Genomic DNA, 25185 nt, shown 5'->3' with positions numbered 1-25185 from the left:
GGCTGACTCTGACAGTCCATTGCTGACAGACACGTATTTCGCTCCATTGCCAGCCGGCCGCCAGCGTGCCGAACCGCCCTGACTCGCCTCTGCATCACTGCTTGCTAAAGAGCGGGGGGGAGGGGTCAAAGGTTAGGGCTTGAAGAAGCAGCTGTGATAGGAGACTGTCACGGCCCAGTGATCGTTGTGTAGCAAGCCAGTAGCCTGACATGTAGAGTGAACTCATTCTGTCCAGCGAGCCCACTCATCTCAGGCTACTAAATTAGATCCATTGCCAATTCATGAAAGGCAGACATCTGACAGCATGCTTGTCAAATTCCCCACAATGTATACCCAGTGAGCCATCTTACCACCTCACTCCTCATAAATAGCCTACATGTAAAGTTAGGCCACACAAAGTCTTGAAATTAGACCAGCATCCCCACAGAAAGATGGTCAAGGGTAAAAAAAAAAAAAAAAAAAACATAATGGAAAGCAGTTGTGATAGAACTGACATATAACAGACAAGTGATATGAATGAATGAAAGAATGAATGGAATTATGTAGTGAAAATACGCCAAAGGAACATGCAGTCAGACCTGAGAGCAGATTGAGACAAAGCCAATGTGAGCTTTCTATTTGCTGTTATTGCACACAATAGTATAATTAGGTTTACTGAGTCTACAGTCTGCGATAGTAAAAGAGCAAATACAGCATAGACATATGTGGAATATGTTAAGAATATGTTAAGAATATGTACACAGATAGTACAGGTTATTGTCCCCTGAAAGAGGACTACATATCCCACAATGCATTCAAATGCCGCATGCGCGTCTGACGTAAAAACGCGAAGCGTGTTGTTTTGAATAGCAACCGTCGCTGAGGAAGAAGCGTATCCTGTAAGGTAATGACCGGTAAAATCTATCTAAATAAATAACGTCACAGCGAAGAACAGTTTCCCTGATAGATATGTATACATTTTACTATTAAAGTGCGGTTTGTCTTTTATTGAGCCAGCCCGTTGCAGCGAAAGGGTGTAGAAGTGAGCTAAAGTGAACCGCCGCTAACGGGGAATGTTGGCTAGGCTGCAGTTTTTCAGGATTTGGTGCTGATGGGACAACAAACAACAAGCATAACAGTCACAAGTATTTCAGTAGTTGTCCTGCAGTAACACATAACACATAACGTTTGCTGACGTCCTTGACACATTTGCCGTTGTTCTGTTTTTCATGTATGGAGAGAAAGTCACACAAACAAAATTTAGGCAGTTTAATGTTTCCCTGCATATGGTAGGGTACATATCCACCTTATCAGATAAGATTAAAGACCATTTCCAATCACGAAGAGCCTCTCTTTGATTCGGCATGTATTAAATGCACCAGGCAGCACTTGTTTCAGTAAAAGTCCAACTTTTACAGTTATTTTGCATTATACGTTAACGTTATAGAAATGCTATAAGTGCATATACCGGGTAAAGTTGAAAAACAAAACAAAACAAAACAAAAAAAAAAAACTGCTAGGTTTATGTAAGGTGTTTGGTGTTTGGTCAAGCTACTTGTCTGTGCGTACTAGAGAAAAGGGCTGATATTACTCTGCCTTCACCCACTGACACCCACTGCTGAGTCGAGATGGGTTTCCAAGGAGCGAAACTTGAACCTCAACCTGATTCTTGGTGTCGTTTGCATGTTAGCTGATAACTTTATAGAGTTACATGTCACCCTGTCAAGGTTCATCACGGTTTGTCACTGCATTGCAGTCATGCCAAGCTCTGTGTGGCTGAAGACCTCTGAACTAATTTTCAGGCTGAACTATGTCCACATTTCATGATGAAACTGCAGCTGACGTGCCAGTCAGAGACATCACCCTGAACCTGTCTGAAGTTGCAGCTGGAGCACAAGGTTTGTGATGCCGCCTGCCACAACAACAGGAATAGAGCACAGAGTCTGTATTAGTTATCACTGTAATTCATTTTTAGGATAAACATGACTTGAATCTCTTTTATCATTATTATTATTATTATTATTATTATTATTATTATTTTACAATTTCTGGATTGTATATTGATTAGACTTGAACCCTACTAATTTAAGAATATATATTGTACTTCTTTTTTTAAAGAAATGTTTGCTGTGAGGAATGAAACTTTCATTTGTAAATAGTACAAATGTTAACTTTAGGCTAGAATTGATTATTGAGTCTTTGTGTAGAACAATAGCTTTTAGCATACATTAAAAATTTAAGCAAGATGCAGTTTGGAGCTACATTTTCTTCTTTACAGAGAAAGAGAGACAGCATGAACCTGGGACAAGTAAGGCTGGAGATTCTGAGGACAGTCTTAGCTTTGCGGAAGCAACTTTGCAGTCTCACATCTTCCTCCTTCCTACAATTATTTGGCTTTCATTAAGATTTTTTTTTTTTTTTTTTTTTTTTTTTACAGTTTTTCCATATCTCATTCTATTTTCTTTCCTGGCACCACTCTATTGCTTAATTTTATGGTCACAGGAATGTTGTCAGGGCATGTGTCTTTACTTTTGGATCGTTGTAATTTGGTGATCTCGGAATTGCAGTTTTTCCATCATTGGCTAAAATGCTGTAAAATGCAATAAAAAGTAACAAAGCATTGTGTTTACTGAATGCCCTCTGTTCACAGACTTGTTGGTGGGTCAAAATGCCCGACCCTATCAAGACATCTCACGAGTGTCCAGGGAGGAGCTGGAGGACAGGTTCCTTCGCCTCTATGACGAGACACTGCTCCTTAAACAGCATATCCACAAACAGGACGACAAAATCAAGAAGTGAGATGCCACACTTGAGTTAGACAAAAAACGCATATAGGAATTTTGTTTTTGTGTGCAATCTGATCTGTTGAGGCTGTTGATAGAGAAATTGGTATCTCTGCCTCCTCTATGATGGATTTCTCCCTGTATGATTATTGAGTGTTGGTGAAACATCACAGCCTCACAAAGCGGTACCGTAAAGATCTTCACTCATTATCCTTACATTTTATCATCCATGTCCTGCTAATCTTCCAGGCTGGGCACTAAGCTGATGAGGCTGGTGAAGGACAGGGGTCGTATGGAGCAGTTGGCAGCTGGTGGGGGCTCAGCGTTCCCCAGGGTACGGGATTTGGAGAGGGAAGAGCTAGTCGAGGAGCTCCAGGAGAAGGTTCGAGCGCTGCAGGGCGAGAACGAAGGACTGAAGCAGCGCCTCCTAGTGGCAAAGCAGCAGGTCCTTCAGGTGCAGAGCAGGCGGACCACCCCGTATGGCCACGTCCAGCCACGCATCAACTCGGGAATGAAGAGGCTACGGGATGACACGCCCTCTCCATCTCAGCTACATCCAAAAAGTGTGTTACAGATCATTATCAAAGAAAAAATCATGAGATTAGCTGATTTGCAGTACTATACAAATGGTTCAGTTTTTAGTGGTGTTACATACATTGTAAGTTACTCTGGAAAAGAGCCTCAGTTCAGAGCCTAAGATATTAAAGGGATGGTCCACATCAAAATTTAAGTAATTGTCTGCTTGTCACATCAGTTGAAACACTTGCTTTCATTTTATTTTACATTTAAAAAAACTACTAAATACAAAGTTATTTAGGCCTTGGAGTCCCATCTTAGCCTTCTCCTAAACTACTGAAGTTAACAGGGTCATCTTTTAAAAACCCCAAAACAAGAGCATGCCATTTGGATTCTTCAAACACTTTGTGCAGCATAATCTGTTTTGTAGCTGAGCAATTGTATTGTGGGTCCAAAAATTTAATATATGTGTCATTATCTCCTACATTTCCTTCAGTGACAAGCTGCACTCTTTTGAAAGCCTTATATTCCCATATATTAGTGTTTGTTTACTTAATGATGATCTTGGACCTAAGGTTGTATGTTACTAGTCAACAACCATCAGTGCTCATACCACTGGGAAGTCAAGCTAAGAGAGTTGGGTTGGTTAACAACTAAGTTCATATCCTCATCACACCGTGTAAAAACTGCTTGATTTGTCCTGTGCAGGTGCCAGGAGTGTGGAGGGAGGTGGTAGACCTCCAACAGGACAATTACCACGATACGGACACAGCTTGCTGGAGGATGCAAGGGCAGAGATCCGCAACCTGTAAGTACCTAGAGGAATGATGCATCTTTGCAATGTTGCATCATTTAAAAAAAATACACATATTGGCAGTTCAGTGGGGTTTGAGATATGACCCATCACAACACAGAAATGAGTCCATAGACAAAGAACGAATGTATTATATTAACTAAGCACTGGGTAGCATAATTTTACTATCCCAAACAATGACTATATCATTTGTGGGTAATAACATGTTTTCTTTTGCTTTATTTCAAACTAACTTTGTAAATAAATTACCTAGATCATTACGTACTTGCATATTGCACATGTTAACCAGTGTGCATGTCTTTGTGCAACAGCCATAATGTGATTGAGTCCCAGCAAAGCCAAATAGAGGAGATGGACCAAGCCTCAGAGCTCCTTCGGGACCAACTGAGGAAGAAGGAGACAGAATATGAGGAAAGACTCCTGGAGATCCGACAACAGCAGACCTCCAAACTAAGGTACTTGTGCTAGTTCAGTGGGTTTCTTATCTGTACCCGTGTCTGACTTAGTGAAAGCTGCTTTAGTAGAAACCTACTTTTATGTCTGAAAATGGTCCTAGAAACACAATAAACTTTTTACAAAGTTACAAAATAATTCATCATGAACAAGGTCTTCTGCTGGTTTACCCATCGTGTCTGTTAAGGCAAGAGTAATCTATTGGGGGTTTGGAATTGGAGTTTTTGCAATAAGGGCAAAATTAAAATTGGATCCTGTTGGAGTGCTGATGCCATTGTTCCAAGAGTTGTTTGCTGAGGAGGCAGTTTTTGTATACGTTTAGATTCGACAGCCTTAACATGAGTTATTAGGGTGATCAGCCCTGCTATGACGTGAGCCGCCATCATGAGACCAAAAAGCCAGGCTGAAGACCAAAGTTAGCTCAATAACCCACTAATCTTGCTTTGAGAGACAACCTCCTAAATGCTAGAACTACTGTTGGATTTGTTTGGATCTCTTAAGGTTACCATATACAGGATACAGGTTGTGAACATTGCATAGATATTAGCTATTAGATGACCAAATCCGTTGTAATATTGCACAAAGTCAAAGACACTCTCAACCTAAATTCATTATACCTACATATACATAATCAGTGGCCACTTTATCAGGTCCACCTGGACAATCTAATGCAGTTCAATGCAACAGCCCTGCCATAAATTCTACATTTTTGTTTTTGTCTGTCACTACTTCAAATAAAATGAGTTGATATTATTTATTTATTTACGTTTGTATTTGATTTGTAAAAGTTGTAAATGACCAAAATAAACTAAACTAAACTAAGCTTTTGTGTTGTGATCCCTCCCAGGTCCAATGTTTCTAACAATGTGACGATGATCAAACTGCAGAAGGAGCTGACTGACAGGGCCAACGCCATAACAATACTGGAGGGCAGATTTCTCCAACTGCAAGAGGTGAGATCCAACACTATTCCTTTATAGAATTTCCTCACAAAAATACTAGAGTGAGCTAGGCTTAAATCTGGGCTTGCCAGGCTGACACTTGTCAATCTTGTCTTTCAGAAATTTAACTCATCAATAAAGCAAGAACAACAAGAAGCGTATTACAGCTTTACATAGAGTTTTGTATTTATTCTTGTCAGTCATCATCTGATGCATCTTTGGCTGGCAAGTAAAAGTCTGTCTTCCAGACTTGCATTCATTTGTTTGACTTGTACTCTAGCTGTTAGATGTTACATCAGATGTGTCATGGTGGACACAAGATTGCATATTGAGTGTGTTTTGACCCAGCATAATTATGATGCTATGACAAATAAGAAAATATTTGTTTCAGTTTACATCATATCTGATTCATTACTGATGACCTTTAGATTTATTTAAAATCCCAAAGTTGACATAAAGTTCCCAATGTAGCACAGCTTTGAGCTTTGAATATACAGTGGTGGAAAAAAGTTTTCGGACACCCCATGCATTTGTGAAATATTGCATTAAGAATCACTCTTAGGTCTTCAAGTGCAATTTCTTTTAGAATAGTCACAGCCAAAATACTAAACAAATCCTAAAAAGGCATTAAAAACTTAAAATTGATTGGTTCCATAAAAATATATAAGAAATTTTGAGTATTGGGTCATTTTGGTACCAGTGATGAAGGTCGTTCTTTTTATTAAAAGACACAATTTTTGTTGCCAAGCTTCGTGTCTATATAAAGCCAGCACATTTGAAAGTTCTTCAGACACAAAAATGGCTAAAACAAGGAACCTAACGCAGGAAACACGCCTGAAGAGAAAGATTCTCAGCCAGGAAGGGTACAGCTGCCGCCAGATAGCCAGGAAGTGCAGATGCAGTCGTTCAGCAGTTGGATACACTCTGCAGAAATACAGACGAACCAACAGCTTGGAAGACAAACCAAGATCTGGGCATCCAAAGGGTTTCTTCAGCAAGAAATGACCGCATCCTGATCTGCATGTGCAGGCAAGACCGCCGAATGATATCACAGGAGCTTCAGCAGCAGTGGTCAAACCAAACTGGTGTCCAGTGTTCCACCCGCACTGTACGTGGCCGACTTTTAGATCATGGCTTAAGGTCCTACAAGGCTATCAAGAAGCCCCTGATCAATGAGAGACAGGTTAGCCCGGCGTCGTTGGGCCCAGGCACACAAGAACTGGACAGCCAGGAATTGGAAGAAGATTCTGTGGTCAGATGAGTCCAGTTTCCAGCTTTATCTTCCTCCTACTAATGTGAGGGTACGCAGAAGGCCAGGCGAAGCATTATCTCCAGCATGTACAGTACCTACTGTCATGGTGAACAGCATGGTGGAGGCAGTATCATGGTTTGGGGATCCATGAGTGCTGCTGGTGTTGGTCATCTCACTGTCTGTGATGGCACATTGAACTTTGCCAAGTATTGTACCATTCTTGAAACCCACATGCTCCCTTCTGCGCGTGCACTGTTCCGTCGAGGTAAAAACTGGATGTTTCAACAAGATAATGCCCCTTGACACACATCAAGGCCAGTAGAACTTGGCTGCAGGAGCACAGTATCCAGGTCTTAGAGTGGCCAGCTCAATCCCCGGACATGAGCCCCATTGAAAATCTGTGGTGGATTATCAAAAGATCTGTTTCAAAGCATAAACCAAAGAATTTAGAAGAATTAAAAGCAGTAATTCAAGAAGAATGGGACAAGATTACCCCTCAACAGTGTGAAAGGCTCATGGGGAACATGCCAGCCAGGATTAGAGCTCTACTACGTGCCAATGGCAGGACTACTAAATATTAATTTGATGATGTGATGGTTTATTTATTTTTTATTCAGTTTTGAACACATTCTCTGTTATTTGTTGACTTTGATGCCGACAATGTTGAGAACTGACATATTTAAACTGTCAAGAATTTAGTTTTGTTAGTTTTTCTTGTAAACAATAAACAAAAAAATATAATTTGTATTTGTTTTTATCTGTCTAATGCAGCCACACCTTTTGAATCACAAAAAAGATTTTTCCACAAATATTTCATGATGATATTTGAGATTGTGTAAAATTTTAAGGGTGTCCGACAACTTTTTTCGACCACTGTATGTTGGGTCAGCTGTTCCCCTTTGAATGAATGGCAAAGAGAACTCTGAATTAGCACATCATGCTGGATGTTGCTCATGTTATAAGAAGAATAAAGTGATTTCAGTATTTGAAATGTCCATTTTGGGTTTTCAGAGTCACAACACAATGAAGACCAGCCATGACGCAGCAATGGTGAAGGTGGTCGAGCTCACAGGCCAGCTAAAGGATGAGAGGCTGAAGAGCCTGAATCTGGAGAGGCAGCTACAGAATATGACCCTCTGTGAGAAGAGGACAGAGGAGGTAACTGTTAAACTATGTTGTAAACTTGAAAAACTCGCAATCAGTCGAAAAAGTAGCAGGATTACAATACTGGCTGTGAACTGTTTGGGAGATTATGTGCTGTGCAGAATGCCTGGTCCACAAATCAAGGTGCGTGCAGGGAAAATCTGAAAATTTGTTGAAAACTCTTAAATATATTAAATGATTACTACCACTGACCCATCCTCAATTACACACACACTACATGTTCATCTGTTCTTTACATCTTTTGTGTTGCACAGTTGCAAGACCAGATTAACGATCTGGTGAAGGAGAGGGACCTGTTGAAGGAGAATCATGATAAACTGGTCAGCAGGTGAGCAGCTTTCATCATTTGCTGCCATCGAGCTATTTGGTGTGGAAAAGTCTGGAATTTGAAATTGAAAATATTTAGGAACCCTGTCTGAACCATATCATGTCACCTGTATGTCTGCCTCAAGTTATTGTGATACTTTATATTTTTAGCCTTTGCAGATAGAAAGATAAAGCATTTTCTCATAGTTTTATGAATATTCAAATCAATATTGAAATAACAATATGCCTGGAAAATATTGCAGTATGATACTTTGTCAGTATGGTGAACCCCTACTGCTTGCTTCAGGAAAAGATTAGCAAAAACATGAAGTTTATTCATTTTGTAAATATTAGGCCTTTAACTTTTGAATAAGTGTTATGATATATTTTCTGTTTATTTCCAGTGCCTTTGATGTATCTCAGCAACAAAAATGGCGCATTCAGGAGCAGCAGCTAAAATTACAGATAGCACAGCTAGAGATGGCGCTGAAGGCTGACCTCACTGACAAGAATGAGATCCTGGACAAAATCAAGGCAGAGAGGGGTATGGTTGAGTTCCGCTTTCTTATACTGCTTGTACTGCATTCAAAGCTGATTTCATGAACAGATCTAGAGATATGCTCTGTCAGAGCATGAAGCATACATCGAATTGAAATGTGACAAAAAGTTTCAAAGTGGAAATTGTGATTGAACTGTCTGGTTAAATCATGTTTGTTTTTTCAGATAACAGTGAGAAGTTGGCAGAAGAAAAGAAGCAACTTCAAATTCAAGTGCTGGAGCAGAAGCAACAGCTCGATGAACTAAATGATCGCATGAAGTTCTACACTAAGGTAGTCCACAGAGCTACTGTCCAACAGAAGCTAACTTCAAAATTAAAAATGATTCACTGCTTAACCTGCTAAGTTCATATTTACATTTGAAAATAAACATGTAAGTAACAAGCACAAAAGGCAAACCTATGATTATAACATCCAAAATTTATCAATACATTGCTGATAGGTGGCATTATATCCCAGCCAGGTCAGGGCTAGTGTGGACTTTAGTTCATCTCAAGCATTGCATGTGAAAATCACTACATGTCCAGTGCATTTATGGTCCATACCTATTCACACACTAATGTCTCAATCCCATCATAATCTGTTCTTTAAGGAGAGCGAGGTAGACGTGGCAGAGCTCACCGAGGCGTTGATGTTAATTAAGGTAAACAGAAAAGTCAGCATTCGGTGGCTATAAAGTGTGTGTGCATGCATTCAGGTGGGTTAGCATATGTATTGGTGAAGCATGTTTTTGACCCTGCACTATAAACTAAATGCTCATTTGCAGTGTCTTGGTGATTTAGTGGGCTAATGCATGTCGTACCTTCTCGTGCTTACTCTCCTTCTCTTTGAACAGTGTCTAAATGAAGCAGAAATAAAAAATAATTTTCATGTGATCCTTTATCGATTGCTTTGAGGAAATTTCCTTTGCCCCTCCCAACACGGGTAGGTCAGAAGTCAGGCTCAGGTACTAGTCAGTGTTATTTGCATGTGGTAAAGACCCAAGGAGGCTTCATTTTGATGGGTATTAGTTGACTTGTGGGGACTTGAACTCCATACTCTAACATCCTTCTGTCCATAAAATAAGATATGAGATTCTGTCCTTCACAGGTATGTAAATCCCAGAAGAATGGTGAGCTGGGATTCCTGGAGCAGGTGGAGGAGGAGACGCTCAGGAATACAGAGAGCTCCATCAGGGAGCTACGAGCAGCACATGCTGAGACCATCCAGGAGCTGGAGAAGACCAGAAACATGCTCAGCATTGAGCACAAGATCAACAAAGACTACAAGGTAAAATAAGTTGCATGCATGGCAGGAAACTTACCTTTTTAATTTGCCCATTTAGCTGATGGATTCTAGTGTTCACTTGCTGCTCACAGTAGCTTACAAGTCAAATAGATTTTTAGAACAGAAAATAAATTCCAAATAATAGTTGGTTAATCTGCTAATGTGAGTTTTCAAGCAGACAGATCTACTACTACAGTGAAGATTTACCAGCTCCTACGTGCACAACAATCCACTAAATTAGAGAATGAAATAAAAAATAAAAAAAAACTAGATGGCACTCAGTAGAGCTCATACCTTCACAATGTTTTGCAGCTATCAAAAGTTACACTTAATGGATGTTCAAATGTTAATAACTTTTTCCCTCATAATTAACCTGTTTCACATCAGGAAATGCATACATTTTGATGACGAGAAATGGCACCTGAAATATGCCTGTTCAAATTCTAGCCAATTTTGGTGTTTTAGCTGATTGTTTAAAGCAATGAAATAAGTAATTTTACAAATTTGTTTTGAGACGAGTTCATTATATGTCCTTGGTAAAAGAAAGCGTTATGGAACCTTTTTGTATGTGACCATACCCACAGGACTAATTTTTCATTAATAATGAATTAAATAAAAAAGGTAAAATCCATTAAGATTTAATTATGCATGTTAGAAACTAAAGGCAAGACAATAAAGGTCACAAGTTGGATCAGTCGGTGATCTAACAGGAGTCAAAATGCTGCAATAGGTGTCAGTTTGGCCTGCAGAGGCTGCCCTAGTAGCTTATGTAAATTACAAATACTGCCAGATTCAACTAAATTATAAAAAATATCCCTAAAGATTGGTTTAGGTACCTCCAAATGAGTGTTTGGGGAATGTTAATACATTTAACTCCATTTTTATTTGTGCTTTGTTAGAACAGGAGAAATTAAGCTTTATGGCGTGTTGGTGGTCTGTGTGCAGGACTATAACTACAGTGTCACTTAAATATAAAACTGAAAACTGAATAAGAGTGCCTTCTAAATGTGTAAAATTGAAATGTACATGTAAACATCTAAATGGAATCTTTGTCTACTCTGGATGACAAGGTGGAGCTTGAGGCTGTGTCACGGAAGATGGACTGTGATAAAATCGAGTATGAGCAGAGGTCGGAACGTCAGGCCCAGCTGCTTGACATGAGAGCGGCCAAGATCAAGAAACTGGAAGGTATTTCTCTGAGCTTCCCCTGTCAGACCCTGTAGTTTGTTCACTACGATTCCCAGGGATCTCATATATGAATCCACGGCCTAGAAAAAAGTGCTGAACATGGAATTTCCTTCTCTTGAAAAGTATTGAAATTTCAAAAAAGTATTGAAAGGTACTGAAAAAAAATTGATTCAGTCCTCACAGGCATAACTACACATTTTATGTAATTATACCATACAGAGCAATGTTGCTTACTTAACTGTAATTCTCTTTAACCATGTGTTGAAGACAAGCCAAAACCTTAAAATCAAGTGAAGAAATAAAGTTTTGCGTAAAAGTGGAATTTTAAAAAGTAAAACTGTAGAAACACTGGATCAGGGGTGGAACATGTATTCATGTTATTGTAACTGAGTAAATTTTTGTGAGCTGTTTTTGTGTATTTTCAGTCAGTAATTTTACTTTTTACAGTACTAAATGTACTGAAGTACATTTTTACTGAAGTATTGTACTTTGCTATATTTCAAATCACAGCTATTGCAGAGTACACATTTTCTAAGCACCATCATAAACTCACAATTTGCAGGGCCTTTCACAGTGAACAGTCACTCAGAATAGAAGAGAAGAGGAATCTGTTTTTACTTTGTTGTTGCATTTTTTTGTAATTTTGAAATTTCCAATGAAAAGAAGCTAGTTTGAACTTTGTACTCTTGTCCTCCTATAGTTGCATGGAAAAGATTGCATCTTTCAGCATTATTGTTTCTAAAAACTAGCTCAATAACTTTTACCTGGAGTACATTTTAAATGATCTACTTTTTACTTTTACTCAAGTAGATATTTACAGTACCAGTTCTACTTCTACTTGACTAAAATATCAGGAAAGTAACAACACATCTATTTGAGTAGCAGCTGTCAGTATTCTCTCTACCAGTGCCCTAGATTTCTTGAAGCTAATCTGCTTTGATGCATTACTGTGTGGTGAATGGTTGCTTTGTCAGCTCTTACCTTTAATTATTTATGTGTTTATTTATTTATTTGTTCTGGTCTTCATTAGCTGTGACTTTATTTTTCATGTTTGTCCTCCCTAGCCCAGCTGAGAAATTTAGCCTATGGCACCAAAACCTATGTCTTCAAACCAGACATCACTGACGAGGATGAGGCGGATGAGTTTGATGAAACTGTTCATCTCGAACGTGGAGAGAATCTTCTGGAGCTCCAAATAGTAAATGCCACACTGCCTCCCTCTGCTCTGGAGGCTTTTGGTGACAGTGAACCTGCCACGTTCTGTAGCTACGCCTTCTATGACTTTGAAGTGCACTCCACTCCAGTGGTAACGGGCCACAACCCTAAGTATGGGTTCACATCTCAGTATGTGGTGTGTATGGGCGACTCATTTCTGGAGTATCTTCATAGTTTCTCAGTCACATTAGAGCTGCATCTGGCCATGGGACTGGACTACCGGACAGTAGCAAAGGGACAGCTTCGGCTGCGGCAGCTTCTAGAGCAGGACGGCAAGGTTCATGGTACCGTGCAGCTGGTTGGTGAGTAAGATGAAATAATGAAACATTAACAGGGAATTTGGGTTCTTGGCAAATATCACGATTTGGAGCATTATTAAATTGTGCAAAATATCAGCAACACAACTGAGGCAAAGAAAAAACGAAAATATTTCAAAAATATATCATGGACATACATGGACATATTTTTTGAATATTTTCGTTTAAGTAAGTGGAAATAAATCTGTCAGTGCATATGTTTAATATATCAATAAGGTGAATATGTAAGTATGAAGATATACTGTACATCACATACACAAGATGTACAAAATGTTTCATCATGTAAGTACATGTCTAAGATGCAGTTCTTTTATCAGGTATATCTGATGAAATCCAGTCCTTTGGCTCTGTGGACTACTGGATGAGGTTGAGGATACCCATGAAGGAGACCATCCGTCTGTATAAAGAGAGGGTGAAAGCCATGAGCTACATCGATCCTACGCTGAATGAAAGTGGACAGGTACCCACATATTAGAGTGAGATCCTTCCTTATCATACCACTTTATGTTACATTCAACATTTGTCATTTAACTGATGTTCTTATCTAGAACAAGCAAGTTTGAATAAATGAAGCAATAGATGACATTTAAATTTCCAGGTCGCCAACATATCAAGAAAATTGTAGTAAGGTGCACAAGAATCAAAGCCACAGCAGCCTGACAGTAGATGTGATAAATATTCCTGTAACCTAAGAGTGATATATGCTAATGTACAACCAGATATGATAAACCTAACCTTGTGTGTAGAATGATGCAACCAACTCCATAATATACCTTTCATGTTTGCTCCATGTCATAACTCAGCTGGCACCACCCAGCAGCAGTTGCAATGTACTCTACGTTACTGTGCAATGCTGCCGCAATCTTCCGTCCCGGGACTCCCAGCAGCCTAGTCCATATGTGATCTACAAATTCTTTGACTTTCCTGAACATGACACCGCCACTGTCCAAGACTGCTGTGACCCCCAGTTCCATGACCTCCAGTCCTACTCTGTCCTGATGGACATGGACCTGGACCGTTACCTGAAGTCTGATGCCTTGCAGTTCTATGTGTTTGACTACAAGGACGAGCAGATGGACACATATCTGGGAAAGGCCAGGGTGCCCTTACTGTCACTTGCCCATGACAAGGGCATCACAGGTGAGTGCAGCTGAGATTTGCATTACTTTGCCAGAAATTCAGTGGCAGGGTTGTGGTTGAGTCTGGTTTTAGTCTCAAAACCAGTCAAAGATTCAGATTTCTGTGGCCTCAGGGTGCAGTCACTTATATCCATGAAATCTTTTGCGGGTCATTTCATGCGGTTAGTATAAGAATGTTCTCACTCCTAATGAGTTGCATCACGGTGTGCTTGGAAGAGGACTGAGGCTGGCATTTTTCAGGCATTTTGGTGCGGTTACTTGGCTCCACTCGAGTTTGAATGGCATGCTTCTTACCTACTTAAATGAACTCAATTTGACACTTCAGAGTTAAAACAGACTTGATGTGAGTGCACCCTCAGAATGCTTCTCCAAACTCAAGCATGTTTCACTTGATTTTGGTTTGTTTGTTTGATTAGCAGGTTAGCTGCAAGGCTATCTTATTTGCTGGTGTGTGTGTATCTGTATAACCATCCATCCACTGAGGGATCAGTTAATTACGTAAAAACAAGGTATTTCAAGCAATTGACTGTGGCATTATATTCTACAGTTAATTACGTAATGCTCCTCAGGTGTGTTTGAATTGGCCAATCCCTCTGGACTCTCCACCGGCCATATTGAAGTCACGCTCAAGTGGAAGTTCACTTACATGCCTCCGCCAGGTTCAACCATGGATGTTGAACCAGCCAAGTTTGTCCCCAAAGAGATGCCAGTCAAGGAAACCGATGAACACAAGCAAGAACCTTACGATATGAAAGAGGAGACGGCAACACATGAGGAATTGAAAAACAAAGATGTTAACGAAATATTGAAGGAAGAAAGGGAAGTCACAGAACTTCATCACTCCACCGCCTTCCCTGATGTTGCTGTCTCTAATGTAAGCAGCTCAATTAATGTTGTACTGTTCAACTGTGAGGGTAAGATTAAGGCAACTGTACATAGAGAAGAGGGACAAACTCCTACATAGGTGCACAGACCCATGTACTTTATATTATTTTGGTTTGCTTAAAATTTTTGGCATGTTGATTTAAAAATATCTACTGTTGCACTTTTTTTCCTTTGTGCCTCTATACGCTATCATTGATTTAGTTTCTTATGAAAATGAAAAAACAATGATTAATAACCCCTCATGTCCACTATTCAGAGTGGGAAATTAGCATTACCTACTGCCCAACTTTTGACTGTGCATAGTGAGTTTGTCTACTCCACCAGCCACTTTGGCAAATTTACAGTGATTTTTTGGAGATCCCATTCTTTTCTAGAAATGCTTACAGCATTAGAATCTTTATAGTGGGTTGCCAAGTGGCTTGTGATTTTTAGGATGAACCGACCACTGTAGCACCTGTACAAGGTGAAGTTAGCTTTCTGTCCTGCTACCAGTAGTTTTATATTGATACTGTTCTGCATAGATACTCACTATATCCCATCCATGTGTTCTCCCAATCAGTCACCATTGCCAAAGCCCAGGCTGAAGACACAGATGAAGGAGAGACTGGCTCCCAAAAAAGTCACGTTCCTGGATGTCACAACTACGGATGACAAGGTGAGATTTATCAGAAAAAATGGCGCTAGGTAATGTCCTGGTTTCAGCAGGCAAAGATATGTGCCTGAGCTTGTCCTTCCATATAGGTGAATCCAACGTAGGGCTTTGTCATGGCACACCCTCATATGTTGCCTCAGATGTCAAATCTCACTGTGTTGCAAGTAGAGAAACTGTTTTCCCAGATGATGGTCCAGAAATCTGAGATGGAACAGAACAGAGCTGGGAATCTTTGGCCACCTAACGATTCGATTCGATTACGATTATGAGGGCAACGATGCAATTATAAAGCGATTATCGATGCATCTTGACGCATCTCGATGCATATTTTTGTGATTGTCATTTTTTAAATCATTTTTCAGACAATTTGTTTTTTTACTGTGTGACAACTAAAACAAGGTGTATTTGTAGTGAACTATGATTTAAAAGAATGCTAAATAATGAATTTACTGTTATTTACTGTAATTTCGTGTTGCCAAAATATTTCAGTGTTGTGTGACATAACTCACACACTGTTTGTCTCTTATCCAGGTCTTTTGTCCCTTCCTCTTCATAAAATCCGAAATGTTTCCAAACTCTCCCTTTTAATGCACAGGGTGCCGCTTTGATGTTTCTTTCAGCTTGTTCAGCCATCTTCTAGTGATTGTTTTCTGTTGTGTGCATCTTGTAATTGCCCGGCTGGACGCTGCTCTCTCACACTTAGGTTCCGTGATTTTTTTTCCACGATGTAACTGCCCGGCTAGACGCTGCTCATATACTTCAGTTCTGCAATTTTTAATTATTTTATAAGCATTGATTATTGACATTTATGCATCGATGCCGGCTTGCCCCATGTCCACATCACGATGCATCTAAAAATCGATTTTTTTCTCCCACCTCTGGAACTGAACAAGGTGCTTCATTCAGAATGCAGTCAAGTTTTGGCCATTAAAATATATTAGTTGCCACATATATCACTATAACAAAAGTGGGCAAAGTCATTAAGTCATTAAGCGACTTTTATCTGGATAGGTGTCCTAGGTCAAGGGTATTACTTTGTATCTGAGCCTGGCCACTGACTGACCTGTGGAGAGGAATAAAGTATCACATCATTTTCACATCATTACATGAAGGGACTACATGTTTCTAAATAATGAAATCTTGTGGAACACAGAATTCTTAGTTTTATTAATGTAAATTGTGCATTTTCATAGTGGAAGTCATTGGAACTCATTGTGTACTATGTGGTGAAACATTTGACTAGTGTAATTTAAAAAAAGATAATAAATAAATAAAAAAAAACTGAAGTGGAAACTGAAACGGAAGAAAAGGAAGCCAGCAGCCAGCAGCTATACCAGAAGCCCGGAAAAATTGCCCCTGCCAGTTTTTTTCCCTGGCAAAGTGCAGGCACTTTTTACATTTTGGGAGGTAATTTTGCCTTATTGGTTAAGGTTAGGGTTAGGCATAAGTTCATTATGGCTAACACTGGGGAAAGGCTGTAGATAATGAATGTAAGTAAATTAAAAATCCCCTTGCTTTGCTAGGGAAAAAAACTCTATCGTCACCACACGATAACTGATGGGTTCCAAGATTGTGGTCGCAGTAAATACTTCTTCATCCACTGCCTACTTATTCGTCATCCATAACTGAATACATCCATACACATATATATTAACGTATAAACAAACATGCCGAACCACACGATGCCTGAAATTGGGACTTCTCTATTTTGTGTCCAGTCATTCCAGTTATCTAGCCAAATGCTGCATGTTCGCGAGTGTTTCAACAATGGGAATCAATCAGGGAGTGATCGATTAGAGACATTCATAATTCTTGGCTGGTCCAGCTTTTGTGGGGTGGTAAAAATAACAAATCTTTTTTCTCTTTTCTTTTTTTCAATTTTCCTATGTCAGAATGAGGATAGCAGTTCGCCAACTGCCAGCATGCCTCTACAGAGGCAAGAGACAAAGCTCTCACCTATAGTAAAGGTAAGCTCAGGCTCACTGAGTGTAAGTGAAAATTGCTATACAACCATACGTCCATTTTGGGAGGAAGAAATTAACACCTGATGGTCATTGCTCAAACATTACAGTAATTCAAATTACATTACTCTCAGTAAGGTCATTTAGATTGCTGACAACTTCTAGGGGTTTTATTTTGCAGCCAGCAATAATTATGCTGTTGTGTCTGTTTTCAAATGGTGAATTTTTAATTTTCAGTTGAAATCTCCTCCTCCTGAAAAACCTCCTTTTTCAGTGATATGAATGGTGCTTTGTTTTCTCATTATTACTATTATTGCTTATTTGCACTTGATTCTTACATTGCCAATCATAAACAGGAAGTTGAACTTGAATCTGAAGTGAACAAAAAGAAGTTGAATTGAAATTGTTAAGAGGTGTGTGGAGGAGCTTTCGGGGAGAGGATGGGACAGAAGGGAGAAATGATGTACACTTTGGCTCTGTACTGTTGTTGTACAGTCTAGTTATAGTGCTGTGCAACATTATAAAGGTACCTAAGACAAACACTGTGTTTTTTTTTCCACAGGTTGTTTCAGAAGTAACCCTAACCCCTCCAAACACCACAGAAGAAGAGCCTGAGGAAGATGAGTCTCACTACTCTGAAGGGCAGGTGATCCCAGTGAGCTCTCAGTCCTGCTCTGACGACTCTGAAATTTCTGAGGAAATTATTGAAAAAGGTAAAAAGAAAGTAAAAACATGTTTTTCGTGAAGTGGCTACCTCACTGAAGTTATCTTATCAATTCTTGCTTCATTTTTTCCATTCACTGTTTACAAACCACTTCCATACCCCTTACCCTATACTCTTACACCTCTATTGACATGATAGCAAGTAAGAAGGCACTGAAGTAATTCACTTTAATGATCACAGGTCAACCCAAACATCATCTGTTAAATCCCTAATGGCTTGGTTGGGAAACAAATCCTGTTTTTGAGCTTGTATGCTTTCTTAAAGTGCAAATGGACAATGTTTTTGTTTTCTCTCAGTGCCTCCTCACCAGAACAGACATAAATATTGAATGCTGCTGCCAATAATCCATGTTTGATAGTGTGATGCCCCATATCAATAGCCATAACAATACCAGTTGCTATTGAGGAGATGATCCGTTCAAATCTCTTCACCATTCATTTTCCCCTTATAAAGCATGCTTATTGTTCAGACACTCACTTAAAGTAGAGCTCATTCCCAGTTCCACTTCTGTTTTGCTGCTCTGACTGCTCTACAAAGAGTGACCTTCCCTTTTAGTGCCTGTGATTTATCTCTTTCTCATGTCTTTTTTTCCCTTGTCTTTCTCCACCCTTTCTCCTGCTCTATGTCTGGATCCTTCCAGATGTTGAGGTCCCAGCAGCCGAGGAGGATCAGAGTGAATCGACCCAGTCCGACAGCGATGACTGCATTGTTCCTGGACAGTTGTCTGCAGGGAGAAAGGTCGGTGAATGGAGAGCACAGAGAATCCACTCCTCTGTTTACCTCTTTCAGCACTGGCAAGAACCTTGGAAAGAGGATGTAGTCATTGCACAAGGATGCAATAGATGGAATGTATCAAGGTTATTGGGATTGTTGTGTTGTTATGATGTACACAGCTAGGGCCTCATAGCTGGGGATTACACAGTGGCATGGGAAGGAGGAAGGAGTTGGTCTTCAGCTCTGGAAAACAAAGTTGAACTTAAGTTTTGTTTGTGGTGTGTTTTGTGTGGGTGTAATGTTTTTGTCTAAGTTTAGATCGATTCTACGCACAAGCTGGAAATTGTTTTTGAATACCAGCTTCTATTTGTATCTGCTCAGTCCATTCCCTCCAAGTTACCAGTGTAAATTTCCAAATGAAATCAGTAGAGGTGTAGCCGAGTCATCATTTGCATTGATGCATCATTTTGTAACAATACAACTGCATCAACAGGAAGACGGCAACACCAACCATGTACTGTAAGGTGTATTGTGTCGCTTATCATATTGTAATACAGTGAATCATATCGAATCATACTTTTAAATGAAAGTTATCATTCTTGTATCTTGTCATCACCCATGTATCACATGGGTGATACATGGGTACACCAAGTAGAAGGTTAGGGCTAGTAACAGCATCCTCTTTAAAACATGAGGCAAAGGCTTTTTGGGAAATGTTTTGGGGATATCACAATTAATTGACAACGACCACCTTAAATAGGTTAAACGAATGTTCCAAGTTGTTCTAAATGAATTTTATAAACATGGATCCAACTTGACCTCCCCAGCCCTCAGATCGTGTCCGTGTGGAGATAGTGTCTCTTGGCCTGAGACCTGAGTCACGGGTGGCCCAGGACAGCAGTGTGGTGCGCCTGTTTGTGGAGTACTCCCTCCTGGACCTGCCCACAGAGGAGACCCCCCTGTCCCTGCCAAAGCCACTGCCAGGCAAGAGTATCCACTACAACTACAGCAACGGTAAGGCCTGGCAGTAGGCACTGGTGAGATCATCTGGGTGCAACAGGGTGGTTGAAGCTGACTCCACACTACGGCATGGTCAACACAGATTCTGTCGATTGGGAGGGGTGTTCCCGGTTCAAGGCTGAGCCATACTGAGAATCTGTAGCGTAGCGTAATATGAGGTTCTGACTGAGTCAAGCCGAGCTGCTTGGCAGTGCTCCCATTTAAATCAAATATGTTTGATCTTCATCGGCTTGGCTTAGTGGTCAGCTCCTGTTAAGGAGAATGGTCTTTCACTATAATCCCACCAACATGGAAAGAATAGAGGGTCAAAGTCAGATTTCATATCCCTAAAACGATCAAAACAAAGAAATGTTAAATGAGCTCTACCACAGTCTGGTCCAGATTTAAAACCTCTGGCTTGTGGGAGAAGACAGAAAACTGCTGATGGACTGTACGCATTCTCAGTATCCGCCCTCACAGCTCACAGGTTAGGGTTAGGCCGCTTATTTTGCATCATGAAGTATCCTGTCTAGATATGTGCACAGATATGCGGTTAACCAGTTAGCCAGTCCTATTATGTATTCATTTTAAGGGTGAATGTGTAAAAATGTTAAATAAAGTGAACATGTGAGATTTAAGTGAACAACTGAGGTCAAATGACATTACATCGAGTACGTTGCGTTTTCTGGCCTTCTGCCAAGAAACAGCTTAGACAAAAAGAAGAGAACAAAAAGCTTGTTTTGGGATCATTTTACGAGAAAAGACTGACGCTCGCTGTACACTATGCGACAGAGCTAAAATACAGCGGCAGCACCAGCAACATGTTGCAACACATAAAAACAAGCACCTATTTTTGTTTTTTATGTCGTGAAATTCTGTTTGTATGTATCTTTTACTTTGGTGCGTTTTATTGATATGCAGCACCTATAGCTTGTGTTAGGAAGTTTTTTAAAAAAATGCCCTCCATTTGCAAGACCCCTTGCATGCAGCTTAATATAAAAAGTCATATAAAGTATTTTTAGATCCTATTTGATCTGGGCCTATGTGTGAGATCCACCTGGACGCATTGAGCATTAACTAGCCCAAGCACAAACGAATGCATGGGCTAGCTAATGCTATTTAATATTTATGTTTGCTGTACTGTTTGAATAGCATTTAAGTCTCTTTCCAACTTTGAATTGTATTTGTAAGAAAAGAATTCAACATATCACTGGCTACTATGGCTGAAGTGGTCATCTAAACTGTGAGAATGAGAAAATAAACTGTTGCTTGTTGATGTTTGGAAATGACAGCAGTCAGTGCTGCCATTTCAGTGTGCTTTTCAGTTATTTACATATCCTTCTTGTCAGTGTGCCCATATCAGAAAACCTACTGTATTTATTTTGTATGTGAGATTTGACCCAGCAGCCTGTAACTTTGTTACTCTTTCCCAGTGATTCACGTGGATGTGGAGAACAACCAGGCGAGGCGGGAGCTGCTGAAGGGAGTCCTACAGGGGCACAACCCACAGATGGAAAGGTATGGAAACCTCGAACAAGAAAAGTCCACTCTGCTTATTATTTTCTCTCTGCTGAAACAGACACTAGGAAGGCTGAAAGGGGAGTTGGGGAGGAAGGGGGGAAAAGGTTCTGGGAACTTTGTCCTCCTTCATGACACAGGAATCAGTTAGCATGATTAGTGATAGCCACCATGACTGAACAGATGAATAAAAGTTTATCAACAGAAAACACAAGGAAAAGACATCATGCACTGCAAAAACACAACAGCAGTGACCACATTAGTACTAAAGATGAAGAAAAATGAATGAGCAATCTGCAGATTCCCACTGGATATAAAGGTTATAATAAAAAAAAATCTGACCTGAACCGACTTCATGGTTGTGACTGGGCAGCATCCGGTTTACGGTGGTGAGCGAGCCACCGGAGGAAGAGGAGCAGGAGAGGGAGTGTGAGGATGTGGGTGTGGCCTACCTGAGGATCCCTGACATCCTGGAGAAACAACAAGATGTGATTGAAAGAAGTCTGAATGGTGAGTGCAGACATAGATACACACACATGCACACACAAACATCCAGAAGTTATCATGCTTAAAGCTACAATCTGTAATTATTCTGTAATTACGTGTACAAATGATCATAACAGCTCTGAGGGCAGCTCTTTTAAACATATCTAACTTTATGTGCAAACGTAAGTTGTGTTGCTGTATAAAAATACAGCCTCTAACTTTGTGAAATGAAATATGATTGAGCTTATCATTCAGTATATATTTAGACGTGGACACCAATAGCCGCTAGATGGTACTAAGACATCATAAAATGACATACTATGCCTGTAATTCAGCTCCAGTTATGAGCTTTCTTGAACTCCATGAAAGACGGAAAATGCATGTACAGCTCCTCTCTCCCTGTTTCTTTGTGTCTTCATCTTGCACACACACATACACAAATGCACACTTTTCCATGTTTTCCATTCTTACAGACGTTTAGACCTCAACTTACAGCAAAGGTACAGCACACAGACAGATAACCGTCAGTGCCAAATATGGTCATGTTGATATTCAGTCGTGTGTTCTCTTTCTTCTGCAGTGGTGGATGTAGAGGATACCAGCGTGGTGGTGGGTAGTCTGACTGTGTCTGTAGAGGGACTGGAGGCGATGCAGGCGATCATGGAGGACCCAGACCGAGAGTACACCCCTGTTTCCGCCCTGCAGCTATAGGCCTAATATCAGCATACAGTCAAAATCACTTGTGCATCTCAATTGTCCATGGTGCCATGATAGACTTGTTGTGCTCAAGTAATGGCTAAAGAAATAACAAGTAGGCTAGAGAAAGAGATGCATTATTATGAATCCAGCCAAGGTTCTGGGCAAGATACAAAAAGTTTGATATGCTGGGTTAGGGTTAATATTCGCTTGTGAACCCTTAACCCAGGGCTAACTGTAAGGCCTGGGTTAAGTACAAGTGTGAATCAAGGTTAATTATGCCCTAGGATACAGTTAGCCTAGGGCCAAGGAACTCAAGGGTGAAAAGGGCTAGTTTGTGTTAATAAACTTGGTGCAGAGACATACTGACACTTTGTGTAGTAACACACTTGCATGCTAAAAACACACTAACACACGGCAAAAGGACAACAGGAGTACACTGGGACATACTCCAGACAAATACTGCTAAATTTGGCGGTTTATTGATCAGTCATGCTGGGAGCCTGGCAGCCTTCATTTGTAGGTTCCTCCCTATTTTCTTATTTTGCACAGTGTTGGTATACTGTAGATATCAGCTTTGATATGGGGTATGTCATTCTGTTGATATATTTGGCACAAGAGTACTAAGTATGTAGTATGTTCAGGTATTATCCACTGGTTGAAAATTACCTTTGGTCAAATGCTGGTCAGTTTTGGCTTTAATGTTTATCTACTTCATCAGCCATTTGGCAGGCGAGGGGCCACCATTTGAAGGTTCCATTCTGTCATTGAAACCTGTTTGGTTTAATATGAGGACGTGCCAGCCACTGTGATGCCTTCCCGGAAGAGAATTCTGTAGTGTAATTATTTATTAAGGTAGTTTTGGAAAACAATATGAATTGTAATAAAACATCTTGTTTAATGTGTACTGTACTATTATTATATTCATAAAATTTGAGATTTTTTAAAGTCCTATAGTCAAAAATTGGTAATAGTGAGTTTGTTTATATATTGTATGAAATTAGGTAAATAATATATGTTTTTATACTTGAAAGGAATTATTAAGTTATTTTGCACCGTTCTTTTAAGTTCTGTTTTCAGGCACATGGGAATTGTGAGTGTGGATATAGCTGCTCATGTAGTCTACCAGAGTTTAAGGTTTGAATTTACCACCAGCCAGTTGCTGGTCAGTTTGGCTGTGTTTTTTAAGTTCATCAGCCTTAGAATTTTGGCAGATAACCAGCCATATTTTGGGTTTTGGCATTCAGCAGCTATGGTCACAGGTGAACATAAAAATCAACTCCTACACTGCAAGAAACAGCTGGATTACTCAGCCACACTGTCACCATGTTGATATTGGACAGCACTTTTGAGAAGCCCGTTGCCATACAGAATCGCTGCAACTTGTATGATAGAACGACATTTCAGTTCATGACTGTATTTGTATGTCTGCATTTGTCTGAGTTGAAAGTTACATTTGTGTCACATGGTAGGCTCGATCCTGATTTTTATGAGAGAATCTTTGAAAGTGTGCCTTGAATTTTGTATGTTTGATGTTTTGTATTTTAGTGTAATAATAAAGAGTTTATTGACGATGAACTTAAGTAAACTTACTAAATGTAGGGGTGGAAATCAGTATTGCAAAATATTTTCATGTCACAGCACGTCCAGAGGAACAAGAAATTAATTGAAAACATCTGTTTTCATAGATTGATACACTGAGTCAATATGTACTTAAAAATAATATAAATTGCTTTTTTAAAGTTTCTTTGCGCTTACATTACTGAGCTAATATTATTCCATAGAAGCGGGTACTACGAGGATGCTAACACCACAGGAAAAAATATTAAGTGCCCACAGACTTTAGCATATAAACCCAATACTGAATATCATAGGCAGACTGAGTAAATGTTAGTACAATATAAAGTTAAACTCTTGACGTTGGTAGTACTACCATCAAGTAACTTAGCCTTAGGAGTTCCATCTCTGCCATCTCCTTATACTGAAATTAACAGAACCATCTTTTCACTGCTCCAAAAAAGCAAACAAACTTTTACCAGACAAAATTACACCTGACTTTTTAAAACAGGCTATGTATGATACAAATTTTTATTATTAACCAATCCAGTGTACTCAGCTGTGCCAAGCTATTTGGTTAAGAATTATGTATTGTAAATATACAACATAAAAATATTTTTATTCAGCTGTTGTATCTTCATCATTTGTCTTAAAAGTTGCATCAGTGTCCTGTGTATGTGTTAATATGATCCTCCGTGGTGCTCTAATTTGCTTTCACTGCTCATCATGGTCCGATGCTTCCTGACTCAATGGCCCTGCTCACCCACAAGGATGCTGAGGCCTGCTTGCTCTACACTGTGCTTGACGCAATCCTGTCTGTGCTTATGCAGATGATCCATGTATCTGTGTATCTCTTTACATGAGACGCTACAACAGCGACAAACAGCTGGTAAACTGAAAATCTGTCAGTCATCAACCGAGTGAGAATTATCTCAAGGCAGTTACATGTTATCATAAGATGCTGTACTTTAAATCTCCAATATGATGAATTTTTAGCATTTTTCATATTGAAGGTTTTGTGCACAGGAGTATTACGGTATATATCATTGTGAAGCTCTTCATTTCCAGCTTTATTTGATGCCAAAAATGAAACTGAAGCTATA

General features: G+C 39.8%; 1 protein-coding gene across 2 annotated transcripts; it reads left to right on the top strand.

Annotated features, from left to right (window-relative positions):
- Positions 1 to 833: 833 nt before the first annotated feature.
- rpgrip1l (RPGRIP1 like) lies at positions 834 to 25185 on the top strand. 2 transcript variants are annotated; one of them, XM_030053431.1, is made up of 26 exons: positions 834 to 883; positions 1782 to 1877; positions 2630 to 2774; positions 3012 to 3325; positions 3987 to 4086; positions 4404 to 4547; positions 5393 to 5498; positions 7750 to 7896; positions 8157 to 8230; positions 8613 to 8752; positions 8932 to 9038; positions 9358 to 9408; positions 9855 to 10034; positions 11102 to 11219; positions 12284 to 12736; positions 13069 to 13211; positions 13555 to 13891; positions 14460 to 14764; positions 15335 to 15430; positions 17320 to 17394; positions 17951 to 18101; positions 18753 to 18850; positions 19654 to 19840; positions 21259 to 21343; positions 21717 to 21853; positions 22410 to 25185. In XM_030053431.1, the coding sequence occupies exons 2-26, from the start codon at positions 1790 to 1792 to the stop codon at positions 22538 to 22540; spliced, it is 3912 nt and encodes a 1303-aa protein (XP_029909291.1). In that variant the 5' UTR covers positions 834 to 883; positions 1782 to 1789; the 3' UTR covers positions 22541 to 25185. The 2 variants fall into 2 exon arrangements, with proteins under 2 accessions (XP_029909291.1, XP_029909292.1); XM_030053432.1 differs by lacking the exon at positions 9358 to 9408.

This window comes from Myripristis murdjan, chromosome 6, assembly GCF_902150065.1.
Source record: "Myripristis murdjan chromosome 6, fMyrMur1.1, whole genome shotgun sequence".
In the NCBI taxonomy this organism is placed as follows: domain Eukaryota; kingdom Metazoa; phylum Chordata; class Actinopteri; order Holocentriformes; family Holocentridae; genus Myripristis; species Myripristis murdjan.
This window is presented reverse-complemented; position numbering and strand designations above follow the sequence as displayed.